At 53.2% G+C, this 22237-nt stretch overlaps 1 protein-coding gene across 1 annotated transcript in view; it reads right to left on the bottom strand.

Moving 5' to 3' along the window:
- Kcnq4 (potassium voltage-gated channel subfamily Q member 4) overlaps nt 1-22237 on the bottom strand; it is a 48810-nt gene that overhangs the window by 23265 nt on the left and 3308 nt on the right. The window contains exon 2 of the mRNA XM_010626077.1: nt 22010-22227. Within this exon, the coding sequence (XP_010624379.1) occupies nt 22010-22227 (218 nt within the window). The remainder of the gene's footprint in view (nt 1-22009; nt 22228-22237) is intronic.

Raw genomic sequence — 22237 nt, 5'->3', positions numbered from 1 at the left:
AAAAAAAAAAAAAAAAAAAAAAAAAAGCTCTGAAGTTTACCCTAGTCCACAGACTGGGAGTTTCATTACCCCTAGATGCTCAATTCATTTTCAGGGATGTACTTGATCTGATGGTGAACATCTTATGTTCCAGGCACCTGAATAATTATCCCTGTCCTCCAGGTGAGGAAACAGGACCTACGGCCATCAGACTTGCTCAGGATCACAGTGATAGTGGCAGAGTTAGGACTAGAAGTCCAGCACCAGCTGACACTCCAGCTGCCTCAGCCTTGGTCCTCACACAGAGGCCCATTCTCAGGGCAGCAAAAGGAAGGTCAACGTCTGGAGCTGGGAGGGGAAGAGACAGAGGTAAGCCCTGAGCTGGGGTCTGCCAGACGACTATGTGGTTTCATCACACAAAATATAAGCACTGTCTAAGGTTTGTTTCTGGCTCCTCCTGGAGCCTCAGTTTCTCCATCTATAGTAGCATACTTATACAGATGGTATACAGGAGCTGTCTGGCCCCAGCCCTCTATAATCTTCCCAGCAGAGCTAGACCAGCATTTGCTTTTTGAAACATTTGCTTTTCCATCATGTCTGGTGGCAGTCAGAAACCATGCTCTCCCTTGGCCAACCAAGAGACAGAGCTAGGACAGAAGAGTCTGAGAAGAGAGAATGATAGTGTGATTTGTTCCAGGGGCAGTGTGGACCATCGACTAGAGCAGGGAGACTGATCAGCAAAACTGGGCAGAAGGTTCCCTAACTCACTGGGAGTAGCCTGGACCAGAGTGGTGGCAACAGGGCACACAGAAAAGTGAATGGACTGAAGAAAGATACAGGAAGTAGGTCTTGGTGATTAATTGGAAATGGGGACCATGAGGGAGAATGACTCCTCTGTTTCTGGTTAGGACACTGGGTGGATGAAGGTACCACAAGTAGACTCTTGGGAGACAGGAGAGGAGCAGGTGTAAGGTAAGGAGTTCCACTGTGGGCATGTCAGAGGGAGAGGGCTTGGGGACACTGGGCAAAGATACACCGATTAAGCAGAGACCCAGGCTGGCAGTGCAGATTGGGGGAACCTCAGGGTAGAGGTGGTGACTGGGGTCAAAGGAACATCTAAGACAGTCCAGCCAGCATATGGTGAATTTAGATGAGGACACAGCACAACCCTGGCAGCACACTGGGAGGAGAGGCCCGCCATCCAGACCAGCCAGGTGCAGCCAGAGGTGGAAGGGAAACCGGAAGAGAGAGGTGTCAGGGAGGTCACACACAGCAAGTGTTTCAAGGAGGGAGCGAACAACAGTGTCAAATGCTGCCAAGAGGTCAAGTGAGATAAAGCCTGAAAAATGTCCGCTGGATTTGGTGACATGTTGGTTACTGAGTACCTTGGCCAGGGCAGCCTCAGACAGAGGGGAGGACCGGAGCAGATGGAGTGACAAAGAAGAGGGACAGTGAGGAAGTGGGGACAGTGAATGAGACAGGACTACTTAAAGACAGCAGACTGCAAAGAGGCAGAGGTAGCTGACAAGGAGCGGGCAGAGTGGAAGAGCAGGAGACAGAGAAGCGGAGGAGACAGCGATGGGACGGGGTCTCCAGGGAAGGTGAAAGGCTGATGGGAAGATGGGATCCAGGGCAGAGGGGCTGGTGCTGAGCCCTAACGGGCTGGGTTAAGGAGGAGGGCAGGGGGCTGGAGCAGCAGAGGGTCTGAGCTCATGTCCTGGGGGCTCCATGAGGGAGAAGTAAGGGCCCCTTCTCAGAGGTAGGAGCAGGGCAGGGTAGCAGGTCTGAAGAGGTAGAAGCTGGGAGAGGAAGATCACCAGGCAGGACTCCCATGAGAACACAATCATTGGCCCCAATAGCAAAGGTGGGTGCGAAGTGTGGAATATCCCAGGTACTAACACAAGCATTTGGGGATTTCACTATTTTTTTATTTTTAAGACTTGATTATCTAGTGACGAGACAGTTTGTGTGGGATGAGGGGACACGACCCTCCACCAAGGCCAAAGTCCTTCTACACCGTATCTTCTTCCTCCAAGGCTTCCTCCCTGCCTTACTCCAGTGTCCCTTCCCCCAGACTGAGGCTTCTCAGTGTCTGGGTCTTGCCCAGCCACCAGCAGCTCTCTGATTTCTGCCTCTGGCTTGGAAAGAGTGACACCTTTGTTGTCTCCCAAATCAGGACTGCAAAGGCTAGGGTCTGTCTTGTCTCAGCTGAAGGGATCCTGGGGCCAGTCCATCCCCATTTAGCCAAAGGCTCCTGGAGAGCAGAGGTCAAGACTCCTACCACCTGCTTGCAGGAAGGGTCTTCTTGAGCCCTAAATCAGAGCTGATACTGAAGGAACTTCAGCCAGCTTTAATGGGAACTTCCTGACAGTGGGTGCAGAGTGGCCTGGAGGGCCCCACCGTGTTCTAGGGAGAGCAAGCAGCACTCACTTTCTCCCACAGGGGGATAAGGGGAGGGGCAGTAAGCAGGCCTCAGAGCGAGGCTCTTTCCAAGAATCCTCAGGGGCTGGGAGGAAAAGTTTCCTCTGATCCAGCGATTCTAAATATGGCAAAGGGAGCAAGAGCACGTGATCCAGGCCCCACACCAGGGCTGCTGCTGTGTGCTGCTGCTTCTCAGGGTCAGAGGCCTGGGTTGGGGCTCAGGGTAGATGAGGTCTTCATGGAGCCTCCATTTCCCTGTATGCAACATGAATGTGGGAGACAACTCAATGATAGATAAGGTCTTCCAGCTTCAGGACTGTGTATGATTATTTAGCAGTTTGGGTAGAATGGAGGAAGCGAGCCTGAGGGCCTCCCCAGAGGGACACCAGCCTCGGCACATAGGGCAAACTATGAAAAAATACAGGGTGTGCTGGGACATGCCTGTAATCCCAGCACTCAAGAGGCCGAGGCAAAAGGATTGCTGCTAGTTTGAGGCCAGCCAGGGCTACATAGCGAGACCCTGTCTCTAAACAAACAAACAAACAAACAAACAAACAAAATGCCCCTTCTTGGAAGAGCAATTAGAAAAATGCATTCCCGTTATCCTGAGGAGTTACAACAATTCGGCTCCTCTAGCTGGCCCCACACACATAGCCATGCCTTGCTGTGGACTGACACATCCCGAGCACAGGCTGGATTTCAGTGCCACTTGAGCCTCTCAGCTAAGTCCCTTTACAGTGAACAGACAGCAGCACTGCATGGCGGCCCTGCGATGACGGCTCCACGCCCCTGTCCTCATGCCACTGATTCATCCAGGCCAGAGACTGACCCAAACAGGGTCCACCTACAGGCTGGCTGAGTCAGCTGGGTTCTTTCCCTCGAGGAAAGTTGGCAAAAATGCAGAGAGCAGTGGTAACAGAACTGCAGTACCCTGGTCTCCTCTCCCTTCCTCTAGTCTATGAATCCCAGCTGTGCTCTTTCCGTATCAGTCACCTCCACATGCTAATCTTTCTTGAGCTACTAGTTCAAGTGGCCTCAGTTCCACAGGACATGGAAAGTGGTGTCTTCTGTATAAGACATTCGATGAATATATGGTCTATGCCCCAAGGGTTCATGTACTCAGTGTGACAATGTTAAGAGGTGGTTAGACCTTTAAGAGGTGGAGCCTAGTGGGAGGTTTTAAGTCACTGGGGCCATGACCTTGAGTGGGATTAACTAGTTCTCCTCTGGCTCCAACCTTTGTCTTCCTGTCTTACCATATGGCATCTTACTCTCATATTCGCTCCCATGATTGTGATTCTATCTACCTTGAGGCCTTCACCAGACCTGGATCAATACTGGCACCATGCCCTTGAGCCTCCAGAACTGTGAGCTAAATAAATCACTTCCTTATAAAGTACCTAGCCTCAGTTATTTTGTTATAGTGACAGAAAATAGACTAATACAATGAATGATAGCTTCTCCCACCTGGACCAGCCTCAAACTCCCTGACTTGTTCACCTTGCTTCTTTCTCCCATGCCAGCCAGACGATCTACTGCACTAGGTGAGTGAACTGAGCAACATGTCAACACAAGCCAAGGCTGAACAAGGAGGAAGCAGAGGCCATCTGCCTATTGAGGGCTGGCCAGGTAGTTCTGGCTTTTCAAACAGGGAGACATTGAGCTCTCCCAAGAAGTCCACTGAAGTGAAGGGAAAGTAAGGGCTGGAATTTAGGCAGCCAGGATCTGAGAAACAAGATGGCCAATGGAAACCTTCTCTTGGATCCACTGAGCAGATCCATGTGCTTCCTGCTGACCCAGGTTTACATAAGGTGGCCCTGGGCTTGCCATAAGATTTCATTTGAACAAGGAGCTGCTTTTTTTTTTTTTTTTTTTTAAGTGTGAAATCTATCAACTTTTCAGCTCAGGCCTGAGCTCCTAAGGATGGTTGCAAGGAAGACCCTATCCACAAGGCCATCTTAAGCTTCACCCTCCAGTTCCTCAGCCTGGTACTTGATACTCCATTAGTGGACCTCTGTGCCTCCACCCCAGCAGACAAATCTGTTGTTTTCCCTCCTTATCTCTTGTGTTTCACCTTTCCATGTCCCTAACAAGGCTGGATTACATGGGATGCTTCAGTGCCTGCTCCCTAATCCCACTCCATCTCCTTGCTCAGCTTTATTGCAGGGTAAACCTCTACATGTGAAAAGCTCTGAGTAGCTTCCCCCTAGAAATCCGGAGGTCCAATCTTCTCACCCTGCATATCTTGTGCTGATCCAAATGGGTGCTGGGTAGCACCCTGAAAGAGGGGAAGGCAGAGAGGCAGTCGAAGAAAAGCCACACCTGGCTGCTGAGGATTCAGCCTTTATGCCAGGCAAGATGGAGAGCTGTGAGCAGTACATCTCCTGTTTGCAAAAGATCCCCAGGCCTCAGTGGGGGGAACAGACAGCTTGGAGCCGGAGGGTGTTTGCCCACCTGGAGTTGGGAAGTTAATGGTACGATCCCAGCAAGAGCTGACAGTGATTTGTTCAAGGGGAAGTGGAGGTGGCAAGATGTGATTAGATACTGGCTATATTGTAGCAATGAAAGATCCTCTGGAGAGGCACCCACCCTCTAATTTATATATGGGGAAACTGACTCCCACCAGAGAGGGGCCTGGCTGATCACACAGTACATGAGAGACAGAGCTCGGCTCGGCCTCCAGATTTCCCAGCTCCAAAGGTAATCTCTTTTCACTTTTTCCTTTTTCTGTGGAAGGACACAGGTACCTACCCTTCACTCCAACTTAAAAATTCCCTCTTCCTGGGGCCAGGACGGGACCTGCCCCTGCCCTCCCTGCTACTATGTCGCAGGGTGGCACCGAGTTCCAGGATTGCCTAGCTCCCCAGCTCCGTGAGCCTGACATGGGTCAGGGTCACCTCCAAGGAGCCTTCTGTTCTCTGAATCAGCAGAACCTGTGCAAAGAGAGGAGGGGAAGGGAGGGAAGATTCTAAAACAGGGGAAAGAGTGTCGTCCCAGACACTTGGTTCTCAGTACTCCCCGAGCTGAGAGAGCACCAACAAGAGCTGACGGAGTGGAACAGGAGCTCTAGGAAGGGTAAGGCCCCCTGGGGAGCTCAGGCGCCAAGTCTGGGCCCAGCCTGGGAGTTCTGCAGACTCAGCCACTGAGGACCCCACCCAGCATGAGGTTTGCGGGTACGAAGGAGGAGGGGTGTTTTAATGCCTTTGCTACTGGTAAGCAAAGCAGCATGCAAACGCACAGGCCACACCTGGGGCAGCTGCTCACAGCTGCTCTCTGTGGGAACCCCAAACCCAGAACCGGCAAGACCAATGAACCCTGCAAGCTGAGAAAGGCTTACTGTGTGACCTTGGGCTAGGAGCTCGGCTTCTCTAAGCCTATTCCACAGCTGAGGTGGAAAGGCGGGTGGAAGGGTCTTAAGCTCTTCTAGCTGGGGGACATCTGTAGGCAGCCCTTTAGCTACCCCAGCTTCATGAAAAGGGAAGGCCGCCCACCCAGCCTGCAGGTCCAGAGGATTCAGAGCCAAAGCTCAAGGATGCTCGGTGACTCTGAGGGAGATGTCTGGACTGGGAGCAAGGAAGGCAGAGGCACAGAGTTTGAGCAGAGCTAGGAACCTAGGTCGCATTTTCTCTATCGTGACACTGCCACTAATCACCCCAAGAGTTAGGACACTGTCTCAGAGTTTCAGTTCACTCCTTGCTGATAAGCCTTACTTTTTGCGGTCCATCTGGGACCTGCTAGCTCCCGCTTTCCTCCGAGACTTTAGCGTTCTGGATTCTCCGGAAGAGGGTCTTTTACATTTCATTTGCATGGAAAGTCTAGATGGGACTTCCTTCTGCCTCCAAAACTCTCCCATAATTGAATAATGATATCAAGCAGGAGTCAGGATAGACTAACGCAGAACTTCCAATAATTCACTAACCATAGAAAAAGTGCAGAACATGGTGTGTGCGGGCGTCGTATCTCTGGTCCAGGTGCCCCCCACTTTCTGAGGAAGGCAGATTCTGTACGTATCACCACCAGGATGGGGCTTGAGATGGCTCTGCCTTACCCCTGGGACCTTGAGGAAATAAACTGTGCCTCTCTGGGACTCAGTTTCTCCTTCTGGCTAATGGGGCTGATTATCCCTGGTCCTGCAGCCCGAAGGCGGAGGTCTGACAGAATGAAGCCCATGTAAGGCTTGGGTTCATCTCCCGGATACAGGAGGCTGACACCGGCGGGGTTCCTCGGGAGAGGAAGGGGCTCCTAGGAGACTCCCCCGCCCCTTCAGTTCTTGGAGCGCTTGCCTTGGGTCCCCTAGCTCCAGGGCAGAGTTGCCGCCGCTGGACGTTCTGGGATCTGGAGCAAAGCCCCGCGGTCTCAGCGTGGGCGGAGCACACTTGAGGGGGCGGGTCTGGCCGTGGTCTCCGGTGGGCGGGCCCTGGCTGTCCCGAGAGGGGCGGGGCCTCGCCGACACGAGGCTCCCGGCGCGGGCAACGCAGCAGCTCGGGTTACTTCCCCGCTGCCTCCCTGCCCGGCCGGCTTCTTTTTCCGTTTCCAAATTAACAATTGAAAACGCGGCGGCCTGAAAGGCGAGCAGAGGGCCAAGCGGAAAGTGTGAAGGTGCCGCTGCGTCCCCGAGGCCAGGGGCGGAGAGCGAGGACGCGACACCCCGACTGTCCGCGGCTCGCCCACCCACCAAGGTCGGGTGGGGGAACTGTGCATCCGGGGACCCCGAGGTACTAAGCTCCAGAGTTGGGCCTTGGCCTGATCCAGCCCGAGTACTGCCTTGGCCAGGATCGCCGTACCCACTGCCCAGGCTCTGGGCTGCGCCGGCCCCCAAGGGGATCAAGATGGGGGGCTGTGGGGGAGGGGAGAGCTGGGTGTCCACTCTCAGGCTGAGTGCTTAGGATGGGCAGGTGCCAGGCAGCACCTCTTAGCGCCGTCCTGAAGGGCTCCCAGTGTCAGGTAATTTCATGTGTGACCTCAAGCAAGTTATTTCATCTTACTGACATTGTTTCCTCATCCAAAAAAAAAAAAAAAATGGGAAGAAAACATACACCCACCAAAAATTGTGGCATTCAAGGAATACATTAAGAAGATACAGGAGGATGGCTCACAGTGAATGCAATGAGTTAATGATTACCACCTTTTGTCGGTGATGATAATACCGGCACCCCTCCACCTTCCACCATAGCTAAGCGGGTAGCTCACCAATGAGAGTACCACTAGCTGACTGGTCTCTCCCTTCCCTCCCCTCCTCAGGGGCTCCCCAAATCTCCAATGGGCAAATACAAAAACCAGGGCTAAAAAAGTTCTTATAAGGAGCTCAAAATCTACCTTGAATGAATGCAAAGAACCAGATCCTGACCCCCCAGCCCAGTCTCTTCCTACCCAAAGGAGTGGTCCTAGGGCCTGTGCCTTAGGCACGGGGCCCCCTCCTGGGTGCTCAGTATCCAGAGAAGCAGGCACTGACCAAGGATGGCTGAAGCTAATGAGTGATGATGGGAGGGTCCCTGGGACCCAGCACAGGCAAAGCCAGAGGGTGGACCCCGGCGATGGATACAGTTGATGATTTTTGCTCTTGGACGTAATGCAAGTTTGTGAATGCAGGGGCTGTGTCCTGTTCACTACCCTCTCCAACACCGCGGACACCTAGTGCAATGTAGGTTCTCCATGAATATTCACTGAGTGAGGGAATGAGTGACTGAATGAAAGAACGGGTCCCTTTGGGCCAGGAAAACCTCTTACCCAATTGAAGCCTCCCCACTGAACCCCTGTGTAAAGGAATCTACTTTGGGGAGGGTTACCTCCAGGGCAGTGGAATGGCAGGATAAGGAGACTAGATAGGAGGTGTGGTCTCAGAAAGGAGAGTTCCCGTCCCTTCTTTTTCTTAGCTCCCCCACTTCCCACCCCTAGCCAGCTCAAGACTCAGCCCTACCCCAACCCCAGCCAGCCTCTTCACTGACTACCCAGGGTGCAGCCCTACCCCGGTCCATCTGTCTTGCAGTCCAAGTGTCCCTCCCTCACTGACAATCAACAGTGGCCCCTGCTCCCCTCTAAACCCAGGCTCCAAGCATGGTGTGATGCCACATGCCTGCAATCCCAGCACCTAGGAAGCTGAGGCAGGAGGATCACTGTCAGTTTGAGGCCAGCCTGGGCTACACACTAAGTTCAAGCCCAGCCTGAACATGGCAAGACCCTGTCTCGAAAAGAGAAGGAGAAAGAAAGCCAGCCAGCCAGCCAATGAACCCAAGCTCCTCAGACCAGCCCTGGAGACTCTATACCCCCAAAGCATCAGCCACACTCTACTGTGCATTACCACAGAAGTGATCACTTCTGTGCTCTTTTCTTTTGGGATCTCACACTCACCCTAAGAATCCCAGCACTACTTTGCAAAGACACATCTCTCTAGCCACTGGTTAGGGTTCCAGGTCTCTTCTGGGAACCTTGGGGACCCCCTGACATTCTCTTCAGGGCTGAGGATGTTCGTACCTCTGCCCCTAACCCCATTAAGACCACCCTCTACAACAGGGCCAGCGTGACTTCCACATGCCTGAGGCTGGCCCCGGTGGCTGCTCAGACAATATCGACAGTGAAGAGGAAGACTTCGCTTGCCAGGGCCTTGAGCACTAGTGACTTGTGACCTTTAACCTGTCCTGTGAAGTCTGAGGGCCCTGATGGGTTGTAAAGGGAGACCTGATGTGAGCTCACTCCTAACACTGGTGGGGAAGGGAAACAGTACAGATGGAGACCCACATACTGTAAGTCTAAATATTTAAAAGTTTAAATCAAATTAACAAGCTGTTAAATGAAATATGTTCCATCCTTCCTGACACTTATACCTTCATAATAATCTTGGAAGACCAGGTTTGAATTTAGATTCTTGGAGTTCCATACTGGAATGTGACAGGGAGGGGACAACCAGCCCGAGCTTGCTACCCTTTGATCCTCAACCCATGTGGTGTCCCCATTTTCTCCACACCAGGGCCATCTCTCACCCAGAGGGGCCCTGAATACCCTCTTGTGGATGCCTCAGTGTGTTGTCCAGGCCCCATCTACACTCTGACACTACAAATTAGCTGGATGGCTCTAACACCCGGGACTACCTGGAACATGTTCTAGAATGAGGAGGACAACAGGCAGGCTCCAGGTCAGTATGCAGGGACACACAGTCAGGGTGGGGTTTTGAGTCCCCACCCTGGAGTCTAGTCAGTCAGCCCTGCTTTGATCTGTTTTACGTAACTAACAAGCATCTATGGCAGGTTTCATTCAAAGAACCAGATCTGCTCAGAACAGGTTGACAGCTCTAACCTAGGCCCCGCCCCACTAGGACATGCAGGGCTCAGTGACCACAGTTATGCAGCAGGTTAGAGCAAACCCAGGGCACAGGGGCAGGGCTTCTGACCTCCAGGAGCTACCCAAGTCCTAGGAGCTATTTTCTGACCCAGAGATCCAGGGCCTCCAGTGGGACAGGAATCTTCAGAGGAGGTGGTGCCCAGTCTTCAGTGAGATGTGAGCAGACTTGTTGAAAGGCTTCCAGTCTGACAGGGGCTGGACCTTCAGCTCAGGTCACTCAGCTCAGGGGTGGACTGAGGGGCCAGACCAGGCCAGAGAAGGAGAGTTAGTCCGGTATAAATAACCGTGGGGGGCCGGGATGTTTGGACTGGTCTCCCAGGCGACGGCGGTGTTTACTGCCCAGGGAGGGGGCGGGGCCCACACATTTGCCTCCCTGACTTGTGGCCAAATCTCTCCAGGAAGGGGTGGCCCAGGATTAGCCCCAAACACTCCTCTAACTCTGTACTCTAACTGATCCTGTGCCCCACCTATGCTCTAAAACTCTGATAATGTCCTATCCTCCAGCCCCAAACGCTGCACAGCACTGCACCTCCATCAGCCTCAAATACCCTAGGCATTTGCCCCCATAAGTCCCAATTCTGTCCAAATAGTGGGAGGGTGGGAAGCATGAGCCGGGCAGGGGACAGCCCCAAGCAGAGAGTTGGATGTGTGCCAGGGGTCTGAGCTGGGGCCACCGGGCATGGGGCAGGGACAAACTTCTCCCACGGCTGTGGCCAAGACAGAGGGAGGGCTGCAGCCCCGGGATTAGGAGAGTGCAAATCCCTCTCCCAGTCCAGGGTCCATCCCATGCCTGTCATGTGAGGGGCATTAGATGCCCAGAGCCCATCATGAGAAGGGCTGGCAGGTGCCATCGTAATCACGAAACAGCCAGCCCCCTCCCTAGCCACCCATGCCCAAGCCCAGAATCTTGATACAGGAGGGCAAGTGACAAGGTGTCCTTCCTCATGGGGCAGCAGCTGTGGCCAGGCCTGAGCACAGGGCATGGGGGTTGGTGTGAGCCCAGTTCCAGCGAGCAGGCCAGCCCAGCCTACAACACATACAAACAGCCCATGCCTAGCTGTCTGATGCGTCTTGTTGGGGTACAAGCTGATTTGCACTGAGAATACAGACTCAAAACTAGGGCTGTGTTCATCAGGGATCCTGGACAGGCGCCTGGACGCTTGGGCACCAGCCCCTTCTCGGCAGAATGACCTCAAGCCAGTGATTTCTCCTTTCTGAGCCTGGGTGTAAATGGTATAATAATATCTCCTCCAGACCTATTACAAGAAATCAATGGGTTTCACTGAGTATACAATAATTAAACCCGCTGATGGGCCAGGTATGCTTTACAGTGCTTTGTGAACCATAAAGTGGGAAAAGTGACTCCTTCCCAGTACCTGGAGCATGGTGGACCCAGAGGCTAAGGTGCAGAGAAGTGAAGAAACCTACCCAAGACTACCCTGGAGGGACTTGAGTCTGGCCAGCCTGGGGAAGGCTCTGCAGAAAGGCTGTCATTTATCTTGGCCGGGAACCTCTACAACTCTTGGACTGCTCCTGAGTTCTGGTCTGGGCTTTACCACCGACCTGTGTTTAGTCCCTGACCAGTTTGGAGGCTCAGTTTACCCACCAGAAGAAAGTGGGAGCTGAGTGAAACCAGTGATTTCCACTGAGAAGAAGTGAGAAGAGAAGAAAGGAGAGGAGCTGGTGCTACATGGGCCCTGCTCCCTTCTCCAGAGGCCTCTACCATCAACTGAGCCAAATCCTGGCATGCACCCGTGGGGCTATTCTGGGCTACTGGTCTGGGGACCCCCACAATCCCCAAGCCCATATCCTTAGCGCCTCCACTTCCCAGACAGCCTCAGGGCCTGCCCTGTCCTCCCTGCCTCCAAGGCACCCCCAGCTCAGCAGGCCAGGGTTTGCATAAGTCTGTGGAGCTTTCCCTACAGGCAAAGTCCCAGGGCTCCAGGCCAGGCTGGGGCAGCCAGGCCCTGGGCAGGGTTGTGGACAGCTGTGGGGGAGGCACTCAGGGGGTTGGCCCTGGGAGGAAGGCAGGGGAAAGAGGAGGCCATGCAGGATGGCATCCCAGGGGCTCTCTGCCAGAATCCTCTGTCTTCCATCTTACAGGCTAGTCTCAGAGGAGAGTTTCTAAAATCTAGGGCCGGGAATTAGCTCAGTGGTTCTGCTGCCTGCCTTGTAAGCACAAGGTCCCAAGTTCAATCCCTGGTACCAAAAATAAATAAATAAAATCTGAATCCACGTATCACTCTGCTATTAGTTCCTTCTCCAGGAACTTGCTGCTCCTCAGCCTAGGGCTGTCCCCACCAAGCCTGGACTTGTTCAAGCCTGGCCTCTTCTTGGGACACTACTCACCTCCTCTGGGATCCTACTTCTTTGACTCCTTGCCGTTCTTTGCAAATGTCTTGCTTAGTCCTACTTCAGGGACTTTGCCCTTGCTAACGTCTCTTCCCAGAACACTATTCCATGCTCCTCTTTGCCTGGCTGACTCCTCCTTCCACTCATCCTTCTTATTTCAAAGTCTCTTCTTCGGAGAAGCCTTCCCCACCAGGCCCACATTGGTTCTACGTTGGTTCCCTCAGAACTCTGCTGGGGGACAGTGGCACCGACCACTCACTTCACCCGGTAGCTGCCAGCTTCCAAGCCCAAGTCCTCCAGAGAGTAGGGGAGGGTCTAACTCTCTACTCTGTCCCCAGCATCTGGCATACAGATTGTCCCAGGGACTGCCAATGAGAAAGAAGAATAGGGAAGAAGGAGAACCTTGAACTGCTCCCCCTAGCAGCCTCCAAGAGGAACAAGCAAGTCAGGGAGTCCCAGCCCCACCACCTACATCCAGGCAAGTTACTTAAGAGTTTGTGCCTCAGCCTCCTCATCTGAGAAATGGGCCCAACAATAGAACCTACTTCACAGGATGGTTGAGACCAAGTGAAAGGAGGCTTTGGAAGACCTCAGAGCAGTGTCTGGCACTCTGTGAGCACGCAACACACACTTGCTATTATTTTCTGTATTATTATTATTGAGTGGTACTTGAGACCCCTCAAATAGGGAGGTAACTGCAGGAAGCCACCCAGCAGGACCCTGTCTCTTTGTCTCTATGCCACACCACGTCCCCAACAGACACCGAGCACCCTGCCCCCACAGCAGCCCTACAAACTTTTCCTCATCCCCACCTAGCACAGCACAGGGTCCTTGCATTCTCAGGCTCTCCAGCCTTCTGTTGTCTGGGCTGAGCAATCAGCCCATCACTCACCCGCTGTGTGCTTACCTGAAGCTACAGTGTCCTCCTCTAGACAATGGGAACAATAGCAATACCTACAGTGGAGGGCTCTGGAAGGATGTGACGAAGTACTATGTGAAAATATTTAGCACAATGCCTACGAGAGAGAAGACTATGAATCTCATTACTAAATGCACACTCTGGGAACTCTAAGCCTAGTTCCCAATGAATGCATTATTTTCCCAGAGCTCCCCTGGGCTTCAGCCCGGGTGCATTTCTGAGCTGCCAGCCAGGGGTCCTGAGGAAAGGAATTGTCAGCCTGGCCGACCTGCTCTTACTGGGCAGATCCATTCCCTCAACATGTCTTCCTCAGGACTCAAAGAGAAGTGGGAGCCTATGATTCGAAGATAAAAATCCTGTTCTCTACAGCATTTTATAGTTTACCAAGCATCTGATTCAAGAGGCAACCCAGTGAGGTGGGCAGGTGGAGTGGTTCATTGCCATTCTGTGTAGAAGGAAACTGGTGCCTCAGAGAGGTTGAGTCATCTGCCTGGTGTCACAAAGTCACTGGCAAAAAGAGGCCGGAGGCAGACCCAGCCTGCTAACTAACTCCTGGTCTCCTGATTCTGGCAGGCCCTGCCCCCAAGCCCGGTTTTAGGTAAGAGACCTGGGCTGGTCCTGGAGAACAGAGCCTGAGGCTTCTCAGTTCCCCTAATCCCTCCATCCACTCCAGATTCCTCCCCTCTGACCCGAGTTCAGGAGGGAGGAGCTAGGATGGTGCACAGACTCAGGGATTCCACACACTGGTAAAATTTCTCAAAACACTTTGATGACTGCATAAGGTTGTCAACTTTTTGTTTTGTTAAGAAGGGACATTCAAAAAAAATTCCTAGTCCATCATTTTATAAAAGAAAGGACATAATCTCAGACTAAAGATAGTCAAGTGTAATAAATTTAGCTTATTGAAAAAGACACTAACTACATTGTCCTTATTTTCTTCAATTTTGCCTTAGGCCACTGAAAACTACCTCAGTCTGTGAATGCGTCTAACAATCATGTGGAGTTGGGGCCTGGGAGTCACAAATATGGGTTTGGATCCTGGCTCTGCCATAGATGAGTTGTGAGATTTGGTGCGCCTTATTTCCTTTCTCTGAGCCTCAGTTTCCTACCTGAAATGGGAACAAGCATAGTGCCTGCCACATACTGGGGGCTGGAAGAACCAGAGAGCTTAGTATTTGCAGAGTACTTGCTCAGAAAGGGACCAGTCAAGGCCTGGTGCCCGTCCAGTGACCCTGCCCTGGCCTGCCCTCCTATGGTTCCCCGCTGTGCACAGGATAAAGCCAGCCTCCACAGCCTGAAGATGAAGGTTCCACCCTCAGGGCTGTAGGCACCCACACTCTGCGGTCCAGGGACAAAGAATTCTGCCAGTCCAGCCTCAGAGCCTTTGTATTAGCTGATCCCTCCACCGGGAGCATACGGGATCAGAATAAAAATCACAAGAGCTTCCAGGACACAGAGGACCAAGGGGCCCCTTCTCTGTTTATCTCGTTAGCAAAACCCTACTTACAACTCTGGCAAGGTCACCTTCATTCCCACACTCATCAATATTCACTCATTTCCCACCATGGCCAGGAGGGTGCTCAAACCCCACCCAAGAATACATGGGGTGGGGTGAACTGAGCCCTGGGGACTCCTAGTTGAGCCTGGGGTGGCATGGGCAGGGAGTGCCTCCAAGAAGAAGGGTGCTCAAACTGGGATTTGATAGGAGTTAGCCAGATGATGGGTGGGTAGCAGAGGGGAGGGAGCCACAGGCAGAAGGAAAAGCACTTGGAGCACTAAGGCATGGGCACATGATGGGTCATTTCCCAGGGGAGGAACACGGGATGTTACAGGAGGGGCTTCCTGGATTTGGGTCCAAGTATGGGAGAGCTGCTATCAGGTGGACTGAGAAGGGAGGGCAAGTATATAGGGAGATACTGAGTCTGAGATGCTCAGGGCAGGAGGCTAGAAGGTGTCTGCAGGGAGTTAGGCCAGAAGCTCAGGGATGAAACTGCAGAGAGAAGCTTTCCTCACGAAGGAGACTTCTGATGTAGCAAGAGTATATGAGACTACCCTTGAAACTGTACAGAGAAAAGGACCCAACAGAAAGCCCCAGCATTCCATGGCAGAAAGAGGAGACAGAGGGGCTTACAGCACTTGCCTAGCATGTGAGAGAGGCCTCAAGTTTGATCCCCAGCACTGAAAAAAGAAAGTGCATAGGAAGGACCCCCAGCCCTTGAGCAGGCAGCATGGTGGACGGTTAAGCACATGGCTCCCAGGGAGCCTCCTTTTCAGGTTCAAATCCTGCCCCTACCACTTAGCTCTCTATAGAGCTTGGGCAAGTCATTTAACTTCTTTATACCCTAATACCTTTATATATAAAAAAAGGGCTAGTTTTTTTTTTCTTTCCTTTGAGATAAAAAGCATGACAGGAAAAGCTGATACCTCACTGACCCTTCTTGTATTCCTTACTCTCCCTCTGCTGGGTCAAGGGTCACACTGTCCCCTTCATCCCATCTCTTCTACCAGACCACCACCAATGCCAGGGGCCGGAAAGTGAGAGAAATGAGTGAATTCAAGGGCTGTTCCTTCTCTCAGAAGAGGGAGCAGCTGGGAGATAGCATTCAACTCCCATCTACTGGGCTATGACCTAGGGCAATCAGGTCCTTTCTCCTGACCTCAGTTTCTCCACGTGTGAGATGAAGCTGCAGACCTCTGCTGTGACATTCAGGAGCAGGGATGCGGGAAGAGAGGATGGAGGTAGAAAGAGCAACCCCTCAACTGCTGGTCCTGTCCCCAGGGAAGGAAGCCTTGAGGTGCCTGGATCCCCCTTGTTCCCAGGGGCTGGTCCCTTCGGAAGAGGATGACAGTTGGGCTATATGGGCAGGAGCTGCTCTGTACCAGCTCCTTTCAGCTCTTGGACTGCAAGGCAGGCTGTTGTGGCCTTCAAGAGGGTGCTACAAGGGTGAGCATTCCCCACAGGGCCCAGGATTGTGCTGACAAAACTGTTCTCTTCCTACCCCCCCGCCCGCTCCCGAGGGACAGCCAAGCCCAGCAAAAAATAAATCCAAAGACAGTGATCTGGACAGGCCTAAGGCTCACAGGCAGGAGCAGTGGGGAAAGAAGGATGGAAGAAATGAAGCCCATAACCCTCCTATCCCTACTCTAAAGCCAGCAAACCCTTCCTGCTGTCTGACCTCCATCCCTCCTGCTTTAACAGGACCACACTCCATTCATATCTAGTGAGCTCCCCTCTCCCTCCGGCCTGACTTAGGTATTTGAGGAGACTCAGGAGAGTGTGCCCCAAGATTTCCTTCTAGCCCCTAGACCAGGAACCATGCTCCACCTACTGCTCCCCAATCTCCAGTAGGGCAGGCAGGGAGGAGAAGAATCGTTCCCTTCACCTCCCTCCGTCAGGGCTGCTCACACATTCCCAGCCCAATTAGTCTGCTGCCTGGGGCTGCCCCCCTATTCTTCACCCTCCTCCAGCTGCCAACCTCTAGGGCACACAGATCCTGCCGTGGAAACAGCGTTGCCCAGAATGCACAGAGTCCTAGAGGGGTTCTAGAGGGCCCCAGTGGTCTGAGTGTCCTCTGTCTTGTCCTCCAGAGCCTCTGCTGTGGGCAAACAGACCCCCAAGTTCCCATCTGAGTGCTACCCTCTCTTCTGATGGCCCAAGAGAAAGTGACAGAAGATGAGCCACAGCCCCAATTCCAGGCCCTGAGACAGCAGCTCCTCTCACCCATCCCTGCATCGCTCCGCAGGCAGCCCTGAGCGTTCCTGTTAGGCCCGTGTTACAGAACACACTGAGTCAGGCATCTGAGACACCTCTGGATTCCCTGCCCTCATCCCCATCTGGAGGCCATGTGCTCCAGAGACAGTGGGAGGTTGCTGTCCTCACCCAGGGGCCCCAGGCTACCTCTCTGAGCACCCTGCCTCTACTTCCACGTCCCAAACCCTGGCGGCACAGTGACACTCTGGCACACCCTCTCCCCAGAACACACAGACACTCACACCTATACCCAGATGGCTCAGCTTGGGAGTCCCTGGTAGAGGAAGCAGCAGAGGTCAGTGATCTTGCAGGCTCAGGTCCTCCTCACAAGGGGATGTGGTTCCCTAGCCTGGAATAGCACTGATTACCTTATCTACATTTGTCAAATGAAAAAATAAACAAATCAACGTACATCCCTGTGATCCAGGTGAGAGGTGACCATGGGCAGATGGAAGGAGTCTTTATATCCAGCCTCACTTTCCTCCGTAGGAGCTGTGTTTGCCTATGTCACAGGCCTGAGTGCCTCTCACTGGACATGAGGAAATGCCTTTGGAGCCATCTGTCTTTTTTTTGTTTTTAGACAGGGTCATTCTGTTGACCATGTGAGAGGCACTCAGGCCTGTGACATAGGCAAACACAGCTCCTACTGTCTCCAGGGCACAACCCAACCACTGCGCTGAGCCAAGGATTATAACAATAACAATGGCTAACATTTGTGGACAGCAGTGCTTGCTGCTTTCTCTCAGTCAGCCCTGACAATCCTAGAGGCAGGTATTTTATTTCCATATTTTTCAGATGAGAAAAACTAAAGCTTAGAGAGGTTAAGTGCCCTGCACAGCAAATGCCTGCTAAAGGTAGAAAAAGAAATGAACCCAAATCTGTCAGACTCAAGCCCATGCTTTTAAAAAGACCCCTTCCCATCCCCTCCCACACTAGGGGCTGTCCCAAGGTCCTCTGAATGCCCTACTGGGCTCCCCAGGCCACACATGCTTGCCAGCCCAAAGACCCATATAGGTGCAAGGAAGATGGGGAGGTGGTTTTAAAATCTCAGGCTGCTGTCCCAAGCTGGGAAACTTCCCTGCATGGATTCTTGGGGCAGGCCCAGGGGTAACGCCTCCTCTCCCTGATCCCAGGCAGCTTCAGCAGCTTTGATGGCTCAGAGAACCTTAAATTAATCACCCACTCAAAGTGCTGCCATCAGCCCAAGAGTAATCACCTCTTGAAGCACTCCTGGCTCCAACATTCCAAGGATACACGCATCTGCATCAACAGGACTGAAGTCAGACACCCAGCAGGGCTTCCTCAATGGGAAGAAGGAATGTACTACGGAGTTGAGACGGAGTTGAGACGGGTAGGCAATGAGAGACCTAACCTGACCCCAAAGGAGAACTCAGGAAGAGGGGAGCAAAGCGGCAGGAGGAAGGCAAATCAGAAATAAGATGGTCTCTCCACTCTTCCCCTCCTGACAAAAGCCTAACAAAAGGACTAGGAGTGGAAAATCAGCAGCTCAAAAATTGCAAAAATTCTCTGAGACCCAATCATGATGCAAAGTTCTTAAGAACATGTCTTTCCTACTAGCTGGAATGAGGACCACTGTCATCTGAATCCTGACTTAGGAGGCAGCAACCTGGGCTCCTGGAAGAGTTCACTAGGTATGATTCTGGAGGAGTGCATACCCCTTTCTGTGTCCCGGTATAACCAACACTATACCTCACGGTTGAACACAAGAACTCAGGAGCTCCCCAGGAAAAGCATGGGCCAGCAGAGTCCTAGGAAGCCAGCCACCCCACTCCTATATAGTTCCGAGGCTGCCCTCCAAGGCAGATGAATGCAGATACCCAAGGCTCCATAAGGGTGAGAGGTAAAGGCAAAAAACTCTAGGGCACACAGCAGCTCTGAGCTGGCTTCAGGGTCCTGGCTGGAGCCATAAGCTCAGGTGTATATCTCCGCAGTGAGTGAAACCTGCACCTTTGCTGGTGCTGTGCACTGGATTCCTTTTCCTTGGATGTATGCTGCATAGTGTTTATGACACCTGTGGGCATGAGTGTGAGTGTGTACAGGAGACATCCAGGAGGCCTGTGGCAAGGGTATGTATGCATGACAAAGGCGTCACTGCACTGGGTATACCTGGGCGGAAGCCATTCAGTTCCACCAAACCCTATCAGTGCTCCCTTCCTAGGAGCCAGTGTGTTGGGGGCTGGGGACCAATGGGTGGCGCAGGAGTGCTGATCTCAGTGTTAGGGAGATGGCTGAGATCCATTTCCCATCAAGCTCTGGGATGAGGCTTTTCCACATGAACTGAGTTACTCTCCCGAGTCCCAAGTTTCCTCATCTGCTAAACAGAGGATCACGGCAGCCACCTCCCAAGGCTGCTGCAGGACCCATGAAAGTAGTCTCAGTCTGCTTAGCATGGTGCCTGGCATGCAGATGGTGCAGCTCGTACAGTCAGTTCAAACTCCAAGGGCCACAGCAGGCAGCCGGAAGGAGGAGAGGGAGCCGTCCTGGACTGGGAGTAAGGAGCCTCGAGGCCTTGTCCTCTGCATCTGCCACCAACTGATGACATGACTTTGGTCTCTGGACCAACCTTAGTTTTCTCAAAAGCAAAATGGGGCTGTCAAACTGTGGGGGCCAGCCTGGTATAAAGCGAGGGTCCTGCATACCCTTTGCAGGGATTATTTCCAACCCAGATGATGTCCTCTCTCAGATGGTCAGGATGGGAGGTCGGGGACCTCCAGGGTTAGGAGCCTGATGGCTCTAGGAGCTGCTACCACCTCCTCCCCTCTATTCCCACAGCTTCTGACCCCAGGGACAAGGCCGAGGGAGGATGTTTACAGAACTGTAAACCTTCACATAGAGAAAGTCTGCTGGGCAGCTGTGGGGGGGAGCGGGGAGCAGCAGTAGAGCTCTCACAGACACTTGGAAAGCACGGTGGGCCACAGGCCTTGCTCTGTACCAGCTCCTTTCAGCTCCTGGAGTCCAAGGGAGGCTGCTGTGACCTTCAAGTAGGTACTATAAGGGTGACATTCGCCACAGGACCCAGGAAACAGAATGGGCAACAACAGTCTCTGTAAAATACTGGGAAGGGTTGAGAGCCTATCAGGGGCTGGGGTTCAGGGTGTCAACACCAAGGGTCTAAACAGAGAGGAAGAGCTCAGAGGAGATCCCTCATTCTGAATCTCACCAAGAAGACGTGAGTTGTCATTCTCCCTTCCCAGAGTGTCCTATCTATGGGTAGTCCCTGACCCCCAGGTGTCAGAAAAGGTGCAGGTTCTGTGTGGAGCTGGAGGGATCTGGCTGGCAGCTGTGAGGGAGGTGTCCCAGGTCCCTCCTTCCTAAGCCTTCTCTTCCGGGATCTTCTGCAAGGGCCCTCTTGCCACCGGCCTGTGTCTGTGAGAAGGAGGTCCTAGCTGACTGTATGCACAAAACACCGGGGCTTCTCTGGGGGAGAATGGAAAAGGAAGGAGGGGAGGACTAGGCATCCACTGGCAGGAAGCACTTTTTGGCAAGATCACACAAAACCCTACAGTGAGTGGCTGAGAAATCCCACATCTGGAGCTCTTCAAGAACAGAGGAGACTTCTGTGTGGGCCCCCTCCCCCAGCCGCAATAATAACAGCCGTCCCTCACACTCAGACAGGCCCCTGCAGCTTACCAAGCTCTCTCATTCATTATCTCAACAAGAGGGAGACCGTAAGTTTGCGGTTTCTACCCATTTTGATGATCTAAAGTTCAGAGAGGTCCAGCAACAAACACAATGTCACAGAGCACCCAAGAAGTGGGGCTCCTGGTGCCTTAGGCCACTTTGACCTCTAACACGGAGGACCAGTTCTCAGAGACCTGAACATCAGCACGTTTTCATATCACATTTCCTCCCCCAGACTCCAAGAAACATCTTAGCCGTGGGCTCTTGGGGACAAGGTGTCAGGACGAGCATGGCCCTGGCCAAGGCATTGCTGACAGCCCCTACTCCTCACCTCCCACCCTACCAGCACTGAACCTTATCCTTCCAAACATCCTCTGTATCAAGAAATGTTCATTCCAACCCTCCCAGGGGGAGCTGGACCCAAAGCTTGATCTCATGTCCTGAGCAACCCCTTGCTATGCCAGGGATGTGTACTCAAAATCAAGGCGCTTCATGGCTAAAGGAGTTCTCTTTCTCTACCTCTCCCTGAGCCCTCTTCCTCCCCTTCCTCGCTGAAATTCAGGGCCCAGTTCAGAAGGGGGCAGAGGCAGGCAAGCCTGCACCAGAGGAACACACAGGAAGACTGACCAGAAGGCAGGTGGGAAAAGCCAGGCAGAATAAAAGCTGGCAGGTGGACAGATGGACAGACAACTGGACAGACAGACACAGATCATTGGACAGACTGATGGAAGGATGGAAAGTGACCAGCAGAAAGATTGCTGGATTATTAGGTGGGGAGATGAACAGACAGGCCATTGCACACACAGATGGAACTCAGCCTGGCAGAAGCACTGTTGGACAATCAGGTAGAAGTTAAGTGGGCCACACAGGAGACCCCAAGACTCTAGGGGAGGTGAGAGCACATTAATAGCACATTTTCCAAGGACTGAAGGTTTCTCTCGGGCACCTCTGAGTGTCCCAGCGCCAGGCCCAGCCCTTTAACTGATATCTGTGGGGCCTCTCATGTTCCTGGCTGGGCCAGGCTGTCCCCCAAGACCGAGCTCTGAGCTGCCAAAATTCACTCTTTACATCCAAGAGGGGTCAGTGTTTTTGAAAGTTGTAGTGGCCTGGGGAGGGGGAGGAGGCACCCACAGCGTCAGTGTTTCCAAACTTACCCCTCTTCTCTTTCTTTTTCCCCTGGTGCCCAGAGCCAGGCCTGGTGTGGCTGGCCAGCAAGGCGGACACACTGGGCCAAGGCGGCAGGGCAGCAGAATCCTGCTACTATGCTGTCAAGCTGAGGGTAGGGGCAAGACTACTGAAGACACAGATAAGCCAGACACAGAACACAGGCCTCTCAGGGCCATGGGGATCCCCAAACGCCTACAATCAGAGGCCTACCCTGGCTGGGGAGGGGGCTCCCTGGGGAAGTGTATCCCCAAGGGGAGCCCAGGAGGGAGCCCATCACAGCTGCAGAGCTAGGAAGGTGGTGGCAGAAGATATGGGAGCCAAGGGACCCCCTCTATGTCGGGGACCCAGGCAGGCAGAGGCGGAATGGGGAAAAGGACCTCATTATAGGGACTCCAGACTTTGCCAAGCAGAGGGGGGCAAGAAGCTGGATGAGAGGAGAGTACCTGGGACTGCGGGGCAGGGGCCAGCGATCCGGATGGAAGTGAGGAGTAGAGGTGGAAGAGGTCAGATGGGAGGGCAGGCCGGGGTCAGGACTGGGAGATTGGAAGTTAGGGTCAGGCTGGGGAAGCCAACAAGGGGTCTCAGGCGGGAAAGGCAGAGATGAAGGTCTGACCCGGGGCGGGGAGGTGGAGCCAGGGCGGGGCGGCGGTCCCCTGGGAGGCTGGCGGTCG

This window comes from Fukomys damarensis, unplaced genomic scaffold, assembly GCF_012274545.1.
Source record: "Fukomys damarensis isolate Sample0158 unplaced genomic scaffold, DMR_v1.0_HiC HiC_scaffold_23, whole genome shotgun sequence".
NCBI classification, from domain to species: domain Eukaryota; kingdom Metazoa; phylum Chordata; class Mammalia; order Rodentia; family Bathyergidae; genus Fukomys; species Fukomys damarensis.
This window is presented reverse-complemented; position numbering and strand designations above follow the sequence as displayed.